Source organism: Scheffersomyces stipitis, chromosome 4 (assembly GCF_000209165.1).
Source record: "Scheffersomyces stipitis CBS 6054 chromosome 4, complete sequence".
Lineage (NCBI taxonomy): Eukaryota > Fungi > Ascomycota > Pichiomycetes > Serinales > Debaryomycetaceae > Scheffersomyces > Scheffersomyces stipitis.
Window position 1 is genome coordinate 437084 of NC_009044.1, and position 18272 is coordinate 455355.

The 18272-nt window shown below is 42.3% G+C and overlaps 9 protein-coding genes across 9 annotated transcripts; 7 read left to right on the plus strand and 2 right to left on the minus strand. All coding sequences in view use genetic code 12, as the record gives it.

Annotated features, from left to right (window-relative positions):
• Nucleotides 1-542: 542 nt before the first annotated feature.
• VMA7 (vacuolar H-ATPase 14 kDa subunit (subunit F) of the catalytic (V1) sector) lies at nucleotides 543-899 on the minus strand (the record flags this gene model as incomplete). The annotated part of the gene is made up of 1 exon (XM_001384344.1): nucleotides 543-899. The coding sequence occupies one exon, from the start codon at nucleotides 897-899 to the stop codon at nucleotides 543-545; it is 357 nt and encodes a 118-aa protein (XP_001384381.2).
• A 457-nt stretch (nucleotides 900-1356) lies between these two features.
• On the plus strand, nucleotides 1357-2202 carry PICST_59132 (predicted protein; the record flags this gene model as incomplete). Its single annotated transcript, XM_001384005.1, has 1 exon — nucleotides 1357-2202. The coding sequence occupies one exon, from the start codon at nucleotides 1357-1359 to the stop codon at nucleotides 2200-2202; it is 846 nt and encodes a 281-aa protein (XP_001384042.2).
• Nucleotides 2203-3411: 1209 nt separating this feature from the next.
• On the minus strand, nucleotides 3412-4386 carry CMC3 (mitochondrial ADP/ATP carrier protein; the record flags this gene model as incomplete). The annotated part of the gene is made up of 1 exon (XM_001384345.1): nucleotides 3412-4386. One exon carries the CDS (start codon nucleotides 4384-4386, stop codon nucleotides 3412-3414), a length of 975 nt encoding a protein of 324 aa, XP_001384382.1.
• An 866-nt stretch (nucleotides 4387-5252) lies between these two features.
• MCM3 (member of complex that acts at ARS's to initiate replication) lies at nucleotides 5253-8049 on the plus strand. Its single transcript, XM_001384006.1, has one exon. The coding sequence runs from the start codon at nucleotides 5417-5419 to the stop codon at nucleotides 7961-7963; it is 2547 nt and encodes an 848-aa protein (XP_001384043.2). The 5' UTR covers nucleotides 5253-5416; the 3' UTR covers nucleotides 7964-8049.
• A 489-nt stretch (nucleotides 8050-8538) lies between these two features.
• PICST_58562 (predicted protein) lies at nucleotides 8539-9378 on the plus strand (the record flags this gene model as incomplete). Its single annotated transcript, XM_001384007.1, has 1 exon — nucleotides 8539-9378. A coding segment is annotated over one exon (840 nt), but the record flags the coding sequence as incomplete, so codon positions are not given.
• A 371-nt stretch (nucleotides 9379-9749) lies between these two features.
• PICST_59036 (predicted protein) lies at nucleotides 9750-10697 on the plus strand (the record flags this gene model as incomplete). Its single annotated transcript, XM_001384008.1, has 2 exons — nucleotides 9750-10298; nucleotides 10374-10697. Coding segments are annotated over 2 exons (873 nt in total), but the record flags the coding sequence as incomplete, so codon positions are not given.
• A 998-nt stretch (nucleotides 10698-11695) lies between these two features.
• CBR2 (NADH-cytochrome b-5 reductase) lies at nucleotides 11696-12592 on the plus strand (the record flags this gene model as incomplete). The annotated part of the gene is made up of 1 exon (XM_001384009.1): nucleotides 11696-12592. The coding sequence occupies one exon, from the start codon at nucleotides 11696-11698 to the stop codon at nucleotides 12590-12592; it is 897 nt and encodes a 298-aa protein (XP_001384046.2).
• Nucleotides 12593-12831: 239 nt separating this feature from the next.
• On the plus strand, nucleotides 12832-14262 carry PICST_45555 (Metallophosphoesterase; the record flags this gene model as incomplete). Its single annotated transcript, XM_001384010.1, has 1 exon — nucleotides 12832-14262. The coding sequence occupies one exon, from the start codon at nucleotides 12832-12834 to the stop codon at nucleotides 14260-14262; it is 1431 nt and encodes a 476-aa protein (XP_001384047.2).
• A 1291-nt stretch (nucleotides 14263-15553) lies between these two features.
• PICST_65547 (putative transcription factor) lies at nucleotides 15554-17995 on the plus strand (the record flags this gene model as incomplete). The annotated part of the gene is made up of 2 exons (XM_001384011.1): nucleotides 15554-17239; nucleotides 17288-17995. The coding sequence occupies 2 exons, from the start codon at nucleotides 15554-15556 to the stop codon at nucleotides 17993-17995; spliced, it is 2394 nt and encodes a 797-aa protein (XP_001384048.2).
• Between the last annotated feature and the right edge of the window lie 277 nt (nucleotides 17996-18272).

The window sequence follows — 18272 nt, forward strand, 5'->3', positions numbered from 1 at the left end:
AGATGCTGAACCAAAGGCGGAACTTGAAGAACCAAAGGTAGAAGTTGGAGAACCAGAAGAACCAAAAGAACTCAGAGAAGAAGTCCCCATTGTAGAAGAACCTATCCAGCCAGAAGCAGATAGTACTGCTGTTTCTACTGAAGAACCTGCCGCCGTTGAGGATGCGACAAAAGTTGCAGTTGCGGAAGAAGAGACTCCTGAAGATGATGAAGAAGATGACGAAGAGGAAACTGGGACAACTGAACAATCGGAACCTGTTGAAGCTGCTGCTACCCCAGGAACAAATAAGAAGAAGAACAAAAAGAAGAAAAATAAGAGAAAGTAGACAAAAGTTTATATACGAATACAAAATACAAGCCATAAAAGTGAATTTTTACGAGTAATTATAGTTGTGCAAGATACGCTATAATATGGATATATAAAATACCGACATTCTATTGGAAATACGTTTATTAAGACGATAGTATAAAATCAGAATGAGAAATGAAGTATGAAGACAGATAGCATGAACAAAAGAGTACTCTAAAGAAGCTCTAGCAAAACTACTCACCAAACAACCGTCTGACCTTCTTCAAGATAGAATCCTTCTCTGGGTCGTATGGATGGTCCTTTGAAGGAATCTCGAGAATGGCTGGGAATGCATTAGTATAGTTATCCACCTTGTATCTGATCAAATCAGCAATGTGCTGGTTTATGAGAAGAATGGCAATATCGTCTCTTTCTGCTGTGAAGTTTTCAAAAGCATCTTCCACTTGTTCCACGGTGGTCTTTCCTGGGACCACAGTTATGAAGTTAGTCTCCTTGCCTGGCTCATTAGAAACTTGGCCAACTCCAGCCAAAAGCAATCCAGTAACTGAATCTTCGTCAGCAATAGCAGCTAGTAACAGGCGTTTGGCCATGGAATCATTAGCGGAACTCATTGTGATGGCCAATTCTAGCAATTGCAAAGTCTGAGATGGTGTGAACGAAGAATTCGAATCTATTATTGCTAATTGATATCTGAATCTGAATGTCCAGCTGATATCGAGGGATAGTCACATGACTCATCATGTGATATACGTATACATTTATATTTCTATTAGACGGTATTCTCTTGGGGTTATCTGCTATACATATGCCATGTATATGTTCGACAAGTTTGTTACTACTGGTTTCAAGTTCTTGTTATTGTCTTCAAATTAAAGTGTATGCTTCTTTTCTACTGCCTCACTTTCTCGTATCCAATATTTTCATTATTTCGCATCCAAATTTTCAGTCGCATTCTCCATAGTTAAACCTCTAAATAGTTAGAACTGAAAAATACATTCATTCATATTCCATCAGTGACTCTTGGACACAAAGACTTCAGCCTATACCATGTTCCGCAGTTTATTGGTGAAAAGATCGTCTCCAGTTGCCAGAATTGGTTATCTGGGATTCCACAGCTGTAGTGTAGTCTTAGCTGGACATTCTAAGTGGGCCAACATCAGACACGATAAAGCCAAGAACGACGCAAAGAGATCCAAAGAAGCCTATGCTATAGCAACCAAGATAGAAGCAAGTGTACGAGCCGGAGGAGCCGACTCTAATGCCCAATTGGATACTTTAGTAGAAAAAGCAAAGAAACTCAATGTCACCAAAAAAATCATTGAGAATGCCATTAAGAGAGGCTTGGGGGAATCTTCCATCGATGGCCCAGCCTTGACAGAAGTTCAGTACGAGTTTATGGGCCCCGGAGGTGTTGCCATTATCGTCACTGCAAATACGGACAACAAGGCTAGAACGGTGATGTTGGTGAAAACAGCCTTGAGTAGATTCAATGCAAACTTATCACCATGCTTGTATATGTTTGCTAAGAAGGGAGAGGTGATTTTCGAGCCCTTGAACAACGAAGAGACTTTGGACGATATCTTGGAGGTAGCCATCGACATTGGAGCCGAAGATGTAGAAGAGTTCAAGGACTACGAAAACGAATACCCTGGTGAGAACCTCTATCGTATGATCACAGATTCTTCAGACCTCAATTCTGTATCAAACAGTTTATCCAAAAAGGGCTATAAGTTGAAGGATGCCAGTACAAAACTCATTGCTGAACCAGACAACGAAGTTTCGTTCCCTGAGGACTATGCTAAGAGCTTTAACAGAGCATTGTCAGAGCTCGACAACATTGCTGAGGTATCTGACTATTATACAAATATCAAGGAGGAAGATGACGAAGAATAGATGACGGTAAGATAGCAGGGATATTGACTAAGACGGTGATTAGAAAAGTTGAATAGAGACAACGAGCAAAAAAATTTACTTGTACATAAACTACATTCTGGTGTATCGTTAAAACTTGTTAAAATAATATAATAGAAAGAAAGTCCCGACAGAAGTCAAGAGGGCAGAAGGTGATTTCATACTAGGCCATATACCATCAAATGTAAACAACAATAAAATGACTAATAAACACTTTCCCAGTCGATTTTAGTAATAATATGAAGATATGATTATATCGAAAGCATGCAAATTGAAACAAAATAGTGGAGGAAGTCGGGCGAATTGAACGTCATGATACACCAAACAAGTTGTGGATTTCATTTCGTGGATTCAATCTTGTCAATTAATCTCATCAATATTCGACTTCGAATAACCAAGTCATTTTCATTAAGCAACGATTGAATGTTTCGTTTTTTCTTTTCTTGCAATTCATTTCATTCATGACATCATGATATCAATTCCACGTCTGAGCGCTCCATCTATTTCTTTTCAGTAGCTTCATTCAAGACGTTGTCCAACTTGGACAAATTTGGGTTCTTCCACAATCTCAATTGCTTGTCGTAGGCAAAGTGTCTGTAGGTGAAGAAAACAGCAGAACTACAGGCAACAGCAACAGCTGCAAACAAGGGATACATTTCCACTGGAACAGCGGACTTCTTGGCGCTCTTCTTAGCGGCGTTAAGTAAGACTGGCGAAACTCTCATGGCTACTGAATAGATATGCAATTGGGGTTGACTATGGGAAAAATTCAGAGAAATCAAATTCGATGAAATCCTCTAGAAGAATCGTATCATTTACAAAACTTTCGTTACTGGTAGAGATTGTGCGCTTGCACGACCCTCGTTTGGTTTACTGGCCATCTCTCATCGATTTGGTTGGTGGGAGTTATATGTCACGTGAAAACCTGCAAAAGTATACTGACCAATGTAGACTCTGATAGTAGCTGTTCTACTGAATGAAACCAGCTTAGACAATTCAGTAGAATCTTAAGATAAAAGATTTGTACATATCTCTTTAAGCTTCACAATTTTCAGAAATGGTAAAAAATGACATCATTTCTAGAAAATTTCAGATCGTTCAGACTGTCTCATACTTCTTTGCCTAACCTTCTCTACATGGCCTTTCCTCTAATAAATATTAATAAATACTCTAATGTACACATACTCTAGCCTACCATTTGTGTATAGTGTCTTTAATAGTGTCGTAAACGAGCCAGCTGACAGCCATGGATGGGACAATTTTATACAAGTTCGCTGTGAGACCTCTGTAGGCACCAAAGAAGCCCTCGTTCTTGAACATCGATACCAAGGCGTGCGGCACAGATTTGTACTGGAAGCCAAGTTCTCCTTGGGCCATACTGGCTACCTGATATCGCTTTCTCAAGACGTCCAAGGGATAGATCAAGACTCCTCCTACGAAACTCGAAAAGGCTCCAGCTGACAACTTCCACACTGGGTTGGAGTAGTCGTCAGGCGAATTTTCCATGTACTCTCGCAATTTCTCATATAATGCAAAGTTGATAGCGACATAAGGAGCCACACCAAGTGTTGTAGGTACTATTCCCTTGTACAAAGCTGTGAAGCCTCCTTCGTGGGTGTAGACGTGGGATATTGTTCCAAACACCGTCGGAGGTTTAGTGAGCTTTCCTTTGTCTAGTTTCTTCAAAGAAGCCGTCTGAATTGTGATTCGAGCTCTTACTAAGTCTAGAGGATATGTCACGGCCACAGAGATCACTCCACCCATGGAACCAGCCAATAGCCTCTCATAGGCATTGAGTTGCGTGCCTGCAGCATTTCTACGAGCCAACAACAACTCCTTACACTTCTCAAACACTGCAAACTGAACTGCACTATACGGAACAATCCGCACACAGTTCAACAAGTTACCTCTGAAAAGTCCTCGCCAGCCTTCGTCCTTGTACATCTTGAATATGGTAGCGAACATCCCATTGTACGCATGATTCGATCCAGGACCTTGGACTTGCAAGAGGATCTTGGCTCTTTCAAACGGAGAAACAACAGTTCGAGAAACAGCGCCAGCCACACCTCCGGCTATGAGCGAGGCATTGGACTCGTTCTTAATGAAGCGCCTTACTTCCTGGTAGGGCGATAGTGTAGAGGTGGAAGGTATGATTTCCATAGCCATTTTATTTGAAAATCTCTAGACTTCACTAGAAATTCCTTCAGATCCAAATAGCACCAAATCACCAATTAGCCTCTTGTTATCGTGGTGTCTCCATCCAGAGTAGCTAAAGAAGCTTGGTCTGAAAGCGAAATTATGCTATCTGAAAAGTCTGAAAAATTTAGATTTTTTTTCTGACTCTTTACCGAGATTGCTCCGCATTTCAATTCGCATAATCTGTGGATCTTTACTATGGATTCAAGCACGATCCAGCAGTACACCCAACTACAAGATAATAATGAGATTCTAGAATCAAGACTCCTGTAGACTAGTTCAGATACCCAATATAAACTTATGAAGCAGAGGATGAACAAGCTTGTAAAAACAATTTGTAGTGGTCTGGAATTTGGGCTCATGAATCGTGGTTCGTGTGCCCACTTTCGGCATTAAGCCATTAGTCTGTAAACCAGTCTAGAGATTTCAACTGTTCAGCACAATACTAGCCTACTTCACCTACCTCTTCAGTTAGAATAACATTCTATACAATAAACGAAAGTTGAATCGGTATTAGTTGATATGGTAGCGCCGTAATGTTCTTTCAGAGAGTACTAACGACTAAAAGGGGCCGAAGTTTCAGCACATAGTGCATTATCAAAACGACGGATTCGGACCAATTAGTATCTTATCACTTATTTCGTAACCACAAAGAGGAAGTACAAAAAGTATGAAAACCTCATGTTGAATTGTGGTAGCGCAACATAATTAAACCCTATTGGGAAATATAATGGAACGCGTCTTTATTGCTCACGTGATTTATTTAACTATTTTTTGGTGTTTCCATAAACGAATATTAAATTGAAATTTCCGTCCTTTTTTTAAAGGTTATATCTATTCACTGATTCTTGAAAATTGAATTTTGGTAGATTGAGATTCATAGATTTTCGACATTTTACAGGATCTTTAGCTTATTCTTCTGCTTCGAATCTCAAGTATCAGCTCAAACTTGAAGTTCTTTTCATTTCTCATTTTTGGATCGTGAAAATTTCCAGATAATATGGATGAGACACAGCTTGAACAGCCCATTGACGCTGTCTTTGGAGACCGTGTGAGAAGGTTCCAAGAGTTTTTGGACTTGCTTGATGGCACCAACTACAGAAACCAGATCAAAGATATGATTGATAAAGGAAGATGCCGGTTATGTGTTTCTATAGATGAGATTCGAGACTTTGACCGTGAGTTCTGGAGCGGCTTGTTGAGAACACCCGCAGACTATTTGCCAGCATGCGAAAGGGCGTTGAGGGATACTGTATTGAGTCTTTATACGCCTGGCGACTCTTCTTTTGAGACTTACGACGAAAATCAGCAGTTCTACTTGTCTTTCAAAGGTTCTTTTGGAGATCTTCAGGTGACACCCAGATCTATTCATTCTGATCATTTGTCAAAGATGGTTTCGATTGAAGGAATTGTAACACGTGCCTCCCTTGTGAGACCCAAGATCATCAGATCGGTGCACTATGCTGATGCCACGAGTAGATTTCATGCCAGAGAGTATAGGGACCAGACTACGTCGTTTGATCCTATTTCAACAGCAGCTATCTACCCAACTGAAGATGTAGACGGTAACAAGTTGACAACCGAGTACGGCTACTCGACCTACAGAGATCATCAAAAGATCTCCGTTCAGGAGATGCCAGAGACTGCTCCAGCCGGTCAGTTGCCTCGTTCTGTTGATGTTATTTTGGATGAGGACTTGGTTGACTTGACCAAGCCTGGAGATAGAATCCAGATTGTAGGTGTCTACCGAGCTCTCGGCGGTGGTTCTAATAACAGTTCTTCGTTCAAGACGGTCATCTTGGCGAACTCAGTGTATCCATTGCATGCAAGATCCACGGCTGTTGCCTCTCAGGAGAAGTTGACAGACCAGGATGTAAGAAACATCAACAAAGTGTCCAAAGAGAGGAAGATCTTTGACATTTTATCAACATCTTTGGCCCCATCTATCTATGGATTCGACTACATCAAGAAGGCTACGTTGTTGATGATGCTTGGAGGTGTGGAGAAGAACTTGGACAATGGTACCCATTTGAGAGGAGACATCAACATCTTGATGGTAGGTGATCCTTCTACGGCCAAGTCACAGATGTTGCGGTTTGTGTTGAATACAGCCTCGTTGGCTATAGCAACTACTGGTAGAGGTTCTTCTGGTGTCGGTTTGACTGCCGCTGTAACTACTGACAAGGAAACTGGAGAGAGACGTTTGGAGGCTGGTGCAATGGTGTTGGCCGATAGAGGTATTGTCTGTATTGATGAATTCGACAAGATGTCAGATGTTGACAGAGTTGCTATCCACGAAGTTATGGAACAGCAGACAGTAACTATTGCCAAAGCTGGTATCCACACTTCGTTAAATGCACGTTGTTCAGTCATAGCAGCTGCCAATCCTGTTTTTGGTCAATACGATGTGCACAAAGACCCACACAAGAATATCGCCTTGCCTGACTCGTTGTTGTCTCGTTTCGACTTGTTGTTCGTGGTCACTGACGATGTGCAACCCACCAAGGATAGAATCATTTCCGAGCATGTTTTGAGAATGCACAGATTCATTCCTCCTGGTTTGTTGGAAGGTGAGCCTATCAGAGAAAAGAGCAATTTGTCCTTAGCTGTTGGTGATGACTCAACCAACGAGAGGGAAGAATTGGAACAACCGATTTTTGAAAAGTTCAATTCGTTGTTGCACTCTGGTGTGACCGAAAGATCTAAAAAGAGCCCTACAATCTTGTCCATTCCGTTCTTAAAGAAGTATATCCAATATGCCAAACAGAGAATAAAACCACAGTTGACCAAGAGAGCATCAGAGTACATTGTAAATGTCTATTCTGGTTTGAGAAACGACTTGATCGACAACAACCAGAGAAACACAGCACCCATCACCGCCAGAACCTTGGAAACATTAATTCGTTTGGCCACAGCCCATGCCAAAGTAAGATTGTCCAAAACTATAGAAATCAAGGATGCGAAGGTAGCTGAAGAGTTATTGAGATTTGCCTTGTTCAAGGAAGTCACTTCCAAGTCTAGAGCCAAGAAACAGAAAACTCAATTATCTGAAGATGAGGAAGAGGAATCAGAAGAAGAAGCTGAAGACAGCGAAGATGAAGTTCTTCCTAGACCAAGCACAGCCAGAACAAGACTCAGAAGTCAGGCTCGTAGAACACAACAACATACACCTTCACTTACTCCTCCTGCTGATATAGGCATAGACGCAGAAGATGAAGCCATGGAAGAAGTCATGGATAACTTGCACATTAGTGCAGCGCAAAGAACAGAAACAGTTCCTTTGAGTTCGACTAACATCGTCTCACGTGCCTCTAGAATCAGTCCAGAAAGATATCAAGAGTTTGTCAGAGCCATGGCTCAGGTGATGAATTCGCTGATGTTCCACGAAGTTGGCGCTGCTGTAGCTGTAGAGACTGTGATAGAAACTGTCAATAGCAGCCGTGCTCAAGAAGAGGTCTTTGCTGATGAAGAAGCATTGGCTGCACTTGAAAGAATGACAGACGAGAACAAGGTCTACTTGAGTGAAGGAAAAATTTACAAGATCTGATACAATCTTTTGAATCTGATTTGGTCTTGCAGCGTGTATTCTAGTTAAATGTTTCATTTCATTTCCCTTTATATAAGTTAGTACTCTTTAATTGTAATTATGATGATATTATAGAAGTAGAAATGGTTGCAATAATTTGGTGTATGCAGGTGGTTCCATCTCATTTGTATAATAATTTGGGAGCGGACTATTGAAAAGTCAGTTTTGCCTTTTATTTCAGAATTGGGATGGGCAAAATTGATAGCAGAAAGCCAAGACACTGGGCGGAGAGTTACAGCAATGAAAACACAAGTACCGATATAGTTTCTGAAGAAAGGAGGGGAAATTCCGAGGTCAATAGTGAAAATTCAATCACTTCAGGTTTAAAAAGACCGGTCAATGAAGAAGAACAATCAAGAGAGAACAGCTCTCGGAATAAAAGAGAAAAGTTAGATTCTGACCACGGCGTTTCTTCGTCTAGTGAGTCTGATAATATCGAAAGTGAGGAAAATGACGAACAGGAAAAAGCAAAGCAAGAATCAGATCAAGATACAATAGAAACGTCTCTAGAAGCTACAGGCGAAGATCTGGATCCAGAAGAAGCTCAGGATGACGACTTTGCCATTGATCCAGATGACGAATTGCTCATGCATACTTACCATACTTTACCGGACAATTGTAAAAAGTTTTGGGGAAGAAGGTATGACTTGTTTGGTAGGTTTGATGAAGGAATCTATATGACATCTGAGCTTTGGTATTCGGTAACGCCAGAATCAATAGCAGTCTTTGTAGCCCGGCTTTTCAAGTATCTCATTCCCGATGCTAAAAGTGCCATGGACGTCTGCTGTGGTGGAGGTGGAAACACCATCCATTTTGCCAAGTACTTTGATTCTGTTGTTGCTGTAGATATAAATGCAATTAATGTCAAGTGTACTGAACACAATGCTCAGATCTACGGTGTGGGTAGCAAAATAGATACAGTTGTTGGGGACTGGAACGAATTGAGTAGAGTTGAGGTAGATGGCTTGCCGAATCAGAACTGGATTCCACAACATTTACGAAATAAAGAGTTTCCACAAAAGACGTTTGATTTCATCTTTTCATCGCCTCCATGGGGAGGAACTTCGTACGATAAGAAAGATAACGAGTTCGACTTGTACACTATGGAACCGTTTCCCATCGACAAGATGGTCAAGCAGTTTCTACAGTATACCGAGAATATCGGGTTGTTCTTGCCCAAGAGTCTGAATTTGAACCAAATTGCACAAGTAACTCGTGAGGTTTACGGAGTTGAGGGAAAGTGCCGGGTTATCTATATATATAGAAAATCATTTCTTACGGGTATAGTGGCATTGATGGGGCCAGGAGTGACGGGAGCATTGGACTATGAGGAGCTATTTGGGGCAGAAGAAGAGTATAGAGAAGATGAAGTTTAAAATTCTTTAGACAGTAAACCACGTATACCACAATTACAGTACAGATTAATTCTCCAATTAGCCAAACACATACTATAGAAAATGTAAATACTAGACCTAATATCAAAGTACCTGTGTCCCTTGGTATGTCTGATAGGAAATTTTGTCACGTGATCGACTTCCACCCCCTGGACCGAAAAAAGTCTCCCACTTGTTTGTTTATGTTTACCACTCCACTTCTTTCCACGACATTTTGCAAACAGCATAACAGCATCACGGAAAGCATTCACAGAGACATGGAAGCGTCCGAGGAATTGACCAGCACCAAGTTGGATGATAATGGGTTGCGTCGCGCCGGAGCCGGAGTTGGTTCTGACTCCAGCACGGGAACTTTTTTCCAGCAGACATTTGATAGGCTCACCGATGCTGTAGCCAAACTCGAAAACGACAAGCTCGCTGAAAATGACAAGATTGTGGCACTTACGAATGAAGTTACTTATCTAAGACAATTGCTTGACTTCCAGAACCTGAAGATTGAGAAATTGGCGTCTTTGGTGGCAGACTTGGCTGAAAACAAGAATCAGGATGCGATGATCAATTCGCTACTGGCTGTTCAGGCTCATGTTTTGGAGCATGACAACGACCATGTGACCGAAGTCCAGGACCAGGTACAACAGCAGGTAGATCAGCTTCAGCCCCAGCATGATATGAGTCAACAGCAGGTTCACCTTGATAGCAATATGGACCCAGCACTTCACCAGGTAGCTGTGGCTGCTGCGGCTGTTCAAGCACAGCAAGCGCAACAAGTACAGGCACAACAGCAACATGCGCAGGTTGCGCAACAACAGCATCGCCAAGACCAGCACCAGCACCGACAAGATGGCGGTGAGAAAGCACGCAAAAAGAGCTACAGCAACAAGCGCAAGTTGGGTGAAGGCTCAGTTGATGGGAATGGCGCCTTTGGCGACTCCCACGGCGTTGGCGGTGACGGTGTTGGTGGAAGTGCGGCCTCTAAGAAGCCCAAGATCACGATTGACTTCTTGCACAACCCAATGTCGGTGAAGGAAATCTACGACGAGTTCACCAAGGGCTTTAGAGGACAGCCAGCGTTGTGTGAGATGGATGCCAAATACGGTAAACACGAATGGAGAGGTGATTCTAGATCGAAAGAGTCGAAGCGATACCAGAGAAGAAAGAAGTTGTGTGATGCCATTGAGCGCGGGATGCTCAAATACGGCAAGCCGGAAGAGGAGATCATCCGCTATATCGAGGAATTCCGGGGTGAGAAGTCGTTGACGTGGGTGATGAACGGGAACTTGCCGGAAGACTTGTTAAACTAGCTGTATTATTTGTATATTAGAATGAATGTAACATAAGAACCAGTTGTATGGAAGTGTAACGACATAGTTGAATGATATAATAGCATGTGTTATCGTTTGTGAACTATGCCATGGTAACGGTGATCGTACTGAGAAAATCTCGACAATCTTGTGAGTTATTGACTTGTGTCTCCTTGTTTCTGATCTTTCACTATTTGAAGAATGACATTTTGCACCCAAACGTCGAGACATTTATCATGAAGTTGCAGCAACGACATACGAGAAGAGCGACATACGAGAAGAGTAACCAAGAGTACGAGATCAAAGTCTACGCAAGAGATGTAGATAGACAAATATGTGTGATTGAAGATGAAGAAAGAATACATAAAGACAAGGCTTTACAGATATGAATATTGTTAGTCCAAATTGTAAACTGGTACCTGATCAAAGTACCGTGTCGCGATAAGACATTGCAGCCAAGGGAGACAAGAGACATAACCATGAGACACGAGACAAGAGACACGAGACACGAGACACGACAGAGACATGGAGAGACATGGAGAGAGACATAACCATACTGCGTCGCAGTGGCCTCCAGGAGGACTCAATAGATATGGTTCTCTGTCGAAATAGCCATCATTATACTTAAAAACAGATCTGCTGATTCTCCTACCACAATTGGCGCTACCAATCCTAACATTTCTTAAACAATCCCTTCCCACTGAACACTTCCAAAATGCTAGTAGAAAATGCCTAACCCGTACGAAGCCCTTCACTGTTCTCAGAAATCTACTAATCCTTACTCAACATAACGTGCTCCACATCCTGTACACTACTGTGGCTGTTCCCTCCCGTCCAATCCCATTCAGAGCCTGACTCAGGTGCAGGAGTCCTCCTCCAGCCATAGGCTCTCCAGAATCCTTTTCACTTATTAATTCTTAATAATCCGCAATAGTCTTCTTTTGATCGTCAGTTGCCTTCGTTTCTGTCAATTACCTCTCAATTGTCTCAGATCCACAATGTCGTTTTCCCGTCTGTTCTCCAGATTAGCCTCGTCCAAGTTTGTCTTGCCCGTCGCAGCTGCCGCTGTTGGCTTGGCCTCGTACTCATTCACCTCCTCCTCGTTCATTGCCAACGAACCAAGCAAGGCCTTCAAGGGTGGTGACGAGTGGATCGACTTGAAGTTGATCTCATCTCATGACTTGTCCCACGACACCAAGCATTTAGTATTTGAGTTGCCCAACAAGGACGATGTCTCTGGCTTGGTCACCGCTTCGCTCTTGATGACGAAGTTTGTCACTCCCAAAGGTAGCAATGTCATCAGACCATACACTCCTGTTTCCGACACTGAACAAGCTGGAACTATCGACTTTGTCGTCAAGAAGTATGAAGGCGGTAAAATGTCCTCGCACATCCATGACTTGAAGCCAAACGACACCTTATCGTTCAAGGGTCCCTTCGTCAAGTGGAAATGGGAACCTAACCAGTTCAAGTCCATTGCCTTGATTGGCGGTGGTACCGGAATCACTCCCTTGTACCAATTGATCCACGAAATCACTAAGAACCCAGCTGACAAGACCCAGGTCTCGTTGTTTTACGGCTCCCAGACCCCAGACGACATTTTGATCAAGAAGGAATTGGATGCTCTCGCTGCTAAGCACAAAGACCAGGTCAAGATCGTCTACTTTGTCGATAAGGCTGATGCTTCTTGGAAGGGTGAAACTGGCTACATCTCCAAGGAATTCTTGCAGAAGAACTTGCCAGCCCCAGGTCCTGACAACAAGATCTTTGTCTGTGGTCCTCCACCTTTGTACAAGGCTGTTTCTGGTCCAAAGGTTTCTCCTACTGACCAAGGTGAACTCACTGGTTCCTTGGCTGAATTGGGCTTCTCCAAGGAGAATGTTTTCAAGTTCTAAATTTCATAGTTATTTAGACAAGTTCTCGAAACTGAATATAAATTAAAATGTCAAGTATGTACGATTGTAACATTTCCCCATCATTTATGGCATTGATGTATTGTTGCAGAAATTGAAATTTTTTCCTGCATGTCGTAAGAATATGGAGATGTCTTCAGTCAAACCTTAAAAAGTCATTGTAATTAATTCCCCAAACTGAGAATTTCACTTGTAAAAAGTTCCATTCAATACCATGGAAGATGACAGATAGTCCAAAGAAAGTCAAAATAGCAGTTGAGGGGTGTTGTCACGGCGAATTGAACGCTATATACCGATCTCTAGATGATTCTGTTGATCTTCTCATCATTTGTGGAGATTTCCAGGCCATACGAAACCAGACAGATCTAGACACCATGAACGTGCCGAAAAAGTATTTAAGAATGGCAGATTTCCACGAGTACTACAGTGGAACCAAGACGGCGCCTATTCTCACTATTTTCATTGGAGGCAACCATGAATGTTCTTCGTATCTCACAGAGTTGAAGTTTGGAGGATGGGTCGCTCCCAATATCTACTATCTTGGAGAATATGGCAGTGTATGGTATAGAGGGATCCAGATTGCAGGCTGGAGTGGTATTTACAACCATTGGTCATTTCTTGACAACTTTTTGGACGACGAGTCACTTCCATTTACTCCCAGATCCATACGGTCGGTGTACCATACCAAACCTAAGAACTTCTTAAAGATGAGTTTGATGAACCATGATCTCGATGTAGTATTGAGCCATGATTGGCCCGTCGGGATTGAAAAATATGGAGATGCCCAGTGGCTTTTACGTAAGAAACAATACTTCAAGAACGATATACGAGACGGCAAGCTTGGCTCACCACTAAACAAATTCCTATTGGGTTATTTGAGACCGCGGTACTGGTTTTCGGGCCATCTACATATCAGGTTCGATGCCCGAGTATCGTACCGCAATCAAGAAATAACGAGTCCTTATTCAAAGGAGGAGGTGGTGAAGAGCGATGAGATAGAAATAAATATGGATGATGAAGAAGAAGATGAAGAGCCTACGAAGAACAGCGATGAGATTGGTGGTTTGGACATGGATGATGAGATTGAAGTTGAAGAGAGCAAAATCACATTCGAGGATAAACTATGTATCGATAAACGTGAGTCAGCAGTGGATCTGAAGGGATTTTCTTTGATTCCGTCGAGAAAACGGTTCCCTGGTGACAATGATGAGACATACTTTCTTGCCTTGGATAAATGCCTTCCCCATAGAAGATTCTTTGAAGTGATAGAGGTGGAAGTCAAGCTGCAAAATTTACAGCACCCCTCGGTGAAGTACGATGGACTCTACATGAGTCGAAGATCCGTAGCTATAAATAGAGTGGTTGAGGATTTCGTTCACAAGCACAAACAGCAATTCAAGGAAATCAGCTGGGCCCAGATTTCAGACAGTCCCTCTAGATTAACTATAATCAACGAGCTTCGTGAGGTGGTTCTGGCAGAATTGAACAGTCTTAGCCGCCGGGACGATTCTGACTTTGAGATTCGTCACGACAGTTTCAAGATCGTTGCTCCTATTGAGAGTAAGAATACGGAAGCTATTCCTTTAAAGTATTGGGAGAATAACCAGACCGTAGACTACTGCGCCAAGTTTGGAATACACTATAGAAGTTGAGGCCAAGTACAAAATTACTAAATAGAAGTAGCTTCTACAATACGACAGATATAACTAGACTAGAGTTATTTGTTTTAATGGTTTTAGCTTATCAATGGTCCACATGGTTGTTACCCCGGAATTATTTTATACTTTTGTAGAAATAGATATACAAGAACTTTCTCTTCAACAACTTCTCCTGCAATTAGTTACGTCTGCTACAATATAGAGATCTCTAAGGCGACAACCACAACCACAACCACTGTTGCTCTTGTTACGTCCAAGTTCCTAACACTGCAGAACAAGACTGTACTGGTACTAACAATGAGCTCGAAACCAGAGAGTGAAATTAGTGGCTGGCTAAGGAAAAATAATCGTGCGAATTTAGCGAGAACTAACGGAACCAAGAAAACAAACGATAGGCGGAAATATACCAATGAAAACCTTACTGGAGGAGCCAGCACACTAGATAGATGTAACAGTCCGAGAATTGGAACCACGGACATCACTTCCTTGTCTGTCTAGTACTTGTTGCTTACAGTTATCCATCACACTCCACCATCCACGCTGAACCTACAATCTAATCCCTCCCGCGAGAATCGTCCCATACTCACCACTATGTCCCTCTAGCCAAGTCTCGCAAATTACTCTCCGGCCGTCACCATTCCTCCCTACAGCCTCCCTACAGCCTCCCTACAGCCCCCCTAATTTCCCCCACACTACATTCCAGCGACAATTTCAAGTGACGCCCCTTTAATTAGACAGTGGAAATTGTCGCTATTTTTTGCCGCGATGGGATTCTGCCGTGCTTCTCAATTTCATTTTCAAATAACAGTACGACAATTTAAAATCTACTTGTTCTTTTCTGCCATTTATTGTTTTATTCTTTTCTTTCAATCATACGTGTATTGCTTCTCGTGGTAATAAGTGATACACCGCTATTCGGTTCTTACCAGTAAATTGTCAATCACAACTGCTCTCGACAATTGACCACCTCTATCGTTGTATTCTTCGTCATCAATTGTCCTCAACTGATAAACAACGACGTCACGTACAGCAATACGGTAAAATTATCACATATCATAACATCTTTTCAGAAGTTCATTGTTCTATTATACTGTTGTAGCATAGTATATCATTCCATCGTTGCACCACATAGTCCTGATATCATCATTACCATCCGATAATTTAATAGAACTCTGGCTCTATATAACCAAGACCACCATTGATTGCCTTAGACGCACAACTTGGCAATATTCACTCCCATCTATAATCATCAACATCTACAACAACCGTCAATTGCTGAAATACAATGCCGTACGATCCCCATAACCCTTTGGCGGTTGCCTTGCCATACACGTTCAATTCCGAGGGAGAGTTCCCCACAGAAGTCATGGCCAACAGGTTCCAGGCTTGGCGGTCTATCATCAAGGACTTGGTTAACTACCTCAAGGAGTACGCCAACGTCCAAGAAGAACGGGTCAGACAGCAGATTCGTTTGCAGCAAGCAGTGGGAATTTCTACCAGCTCGTCAGTTTCGGCCAACTCGTCGTCGTCACATGGCCACTCTTCGTCGTCTTCAAACTCGGCAAAGGACGACTTACTCGCCATCAACAAGTTCTTTCTCCCCATCGGGAATGGCTCGGTCCAGGATTTACCAACCATTCTCACCAAGTTCCACCAACAGAACGTAACTAACTCCAGCAAGACGCTCAAGGACATCAACCAGATTATAATACCCAAACTTGAGGAGTTAAGAAAGGACTTGCTAGTCAAGATCAAAGAGATCAAAAACTTGCAGAACGACTTCAAGACGTCCTTGGGAAAAGAATTGAGTGAGACAAAGCTCTTGATTTCACAATACCATCAAGCTTTTGAACTATCCAATAAGCTTGAGCACGGCTCATCTTCAGCTCACCATCTGGACTCTGGCAGTGAAAGTGGAAAGTATGACCCTTATTTGGTTAAAATCAAGTTGGACAGACAATTGAAGCGACAATTGAGTGAAGAAAACTATCTCTATGAAGCATATACCAACTTGCAATCTTCAGGTGGGAAGCTTGAGTCGATTATTGTTTTAGAAGTTCAGAACTACTTGTCAATGTTCTTGAATTTGCTCAGCACCGAGAACTCGTCTTTGTCGAACTTTTTGCTTCCCAACTTGAACAACGGCTTTTTATCGAAAGAAACCAGCTTTGAATGGGATGCTTTCATTTCCCGAAACTTGCCAGCAGCATCAGCGATAAGTGCTGTAGGAATAAATAGTTCCATTGCCAAACATGGCACCTTTATTGACCTTTCTATTCCTCAGAGAAAGCTTTCAGAGTTGAAGATTCCTAATTTCGACTCAAACTTGAATGTAGCTATCAGAGAAGGTTTCTTGGAAAGGAGATCGAAGTATCTCAAAAGTTATTCAAGTGGCTGGTACGTCTTGACTTGTAATTACATTCATGAATTCAAGACAGCCGACAGGAAGAAAGACCAGCAGCCGGTCATGTCTTTATCATTGGATACTTGCACTGTTTCTGACCATTCGAAAGATGATGGCAAGGCTGGAGGAGCATACAAGTTCATCTTGAGTCTGAAACTGACCTCTGGCCTTGTTCACAGAACCCACAACTTGGTATTCAGAACAGACACGTTCAAGAGCATGATAGACTGGTACAACGACATCAAGATGTTAACATCTTTGCCTACCCCATCGGCCCGTGGTAGACACATCGCCAAAACTAGACCTAAAACTAATCTCACTTCCAACAGCTCGAAAGCCATTTCTCGGGCTTCAAGTTTGTATTCGTCCACAACGAATGGAGGAAGGTCAATTAGAACTGGAAACTCGGCAGCTTCTCCTCCCAATGCAGCTACGAAGCAGAGACCTTTGTCTCAGGCTACTTCTATCATGAATGCAAACAGATTGCTGTCTACATTTTCACAAAAGAATAGCCAATCTCCCCGAATGGCCAACATGATCAACAGTGATGGAACGATCATTACTCCTGTTGATACTTTTGATAGCAAACAGGGTGATACAACGATTTCTTACCAGGATACCCCTCTTCAACCGAATACTCTGATTCCGCAGATCCAGCTTCCACAACAGCAGATTACACCAGGACCAGGTTCAGTTCAAAACCAGCAACATTTCATCACTCCCACCTCTGGATTTCAGTACTATATTCCCAGCAATGGACAGCCTCAGCAGTTCTATGATCCCGTACAAAACCAGTATTATACTTTGACACCATCTGTGCCCAGTGGTTCTCATCAACCCCAACCTCAGCCTCAGTATTTCCCAAACACACCTCAACAGAGCACACCTCAACAGTTTGTGCCACTTCAGGCTGCGCAATCTCCATCGCAGCCCTACCCTATTAACACTGCCAACTACTTTCCACAATATGCCCATTCCCAACAGTTGCAAAAAGGATACGGTGAAAACTTACCATATCCTAATAACCATCCTGTTGACTCTCCTTCTGAAACACAAAGCCAGCACACAGTGGAGGAACCTTTGGCCAATGGCACCCGTAACGATTCTCACCTCAGCCATCAAAGCTTGCAACACATAACATCAGGCAATGATGTAAACGACGAGGTTTCTACGTTGCAAAGCAATATTGCTGATCAGCCTTCAATTTCCATCGATATTGATGACAAGTTTGATGACAAGAGCGAAACCAACGAGGATGAGTTTGAGGGAGAGAAAACAAAAGTTTCTTTAACTGCATTGGACGTTCAAAAGAACAAGGTCTAGTTACTGTACAATGCAAGTATTGATTAGAATTGCCCAGCATCATTAGTATATATTACATTGCTATTTATGGTATTGTACTATTGAATAACACATAGACTTCATATTACTTTTGTGGTGAGTGTCATTGACTTCTGACTTCTGTTCAATATACTTTACTTCATGCTAATGTGTACAGAAAGACATATATACTTCCAATCGATTTAGAATATATAAACTACATGTATGCCAGCGTTACGTGAGTATTAGTACTAGATTGTACTCAACTATCCTCCACACT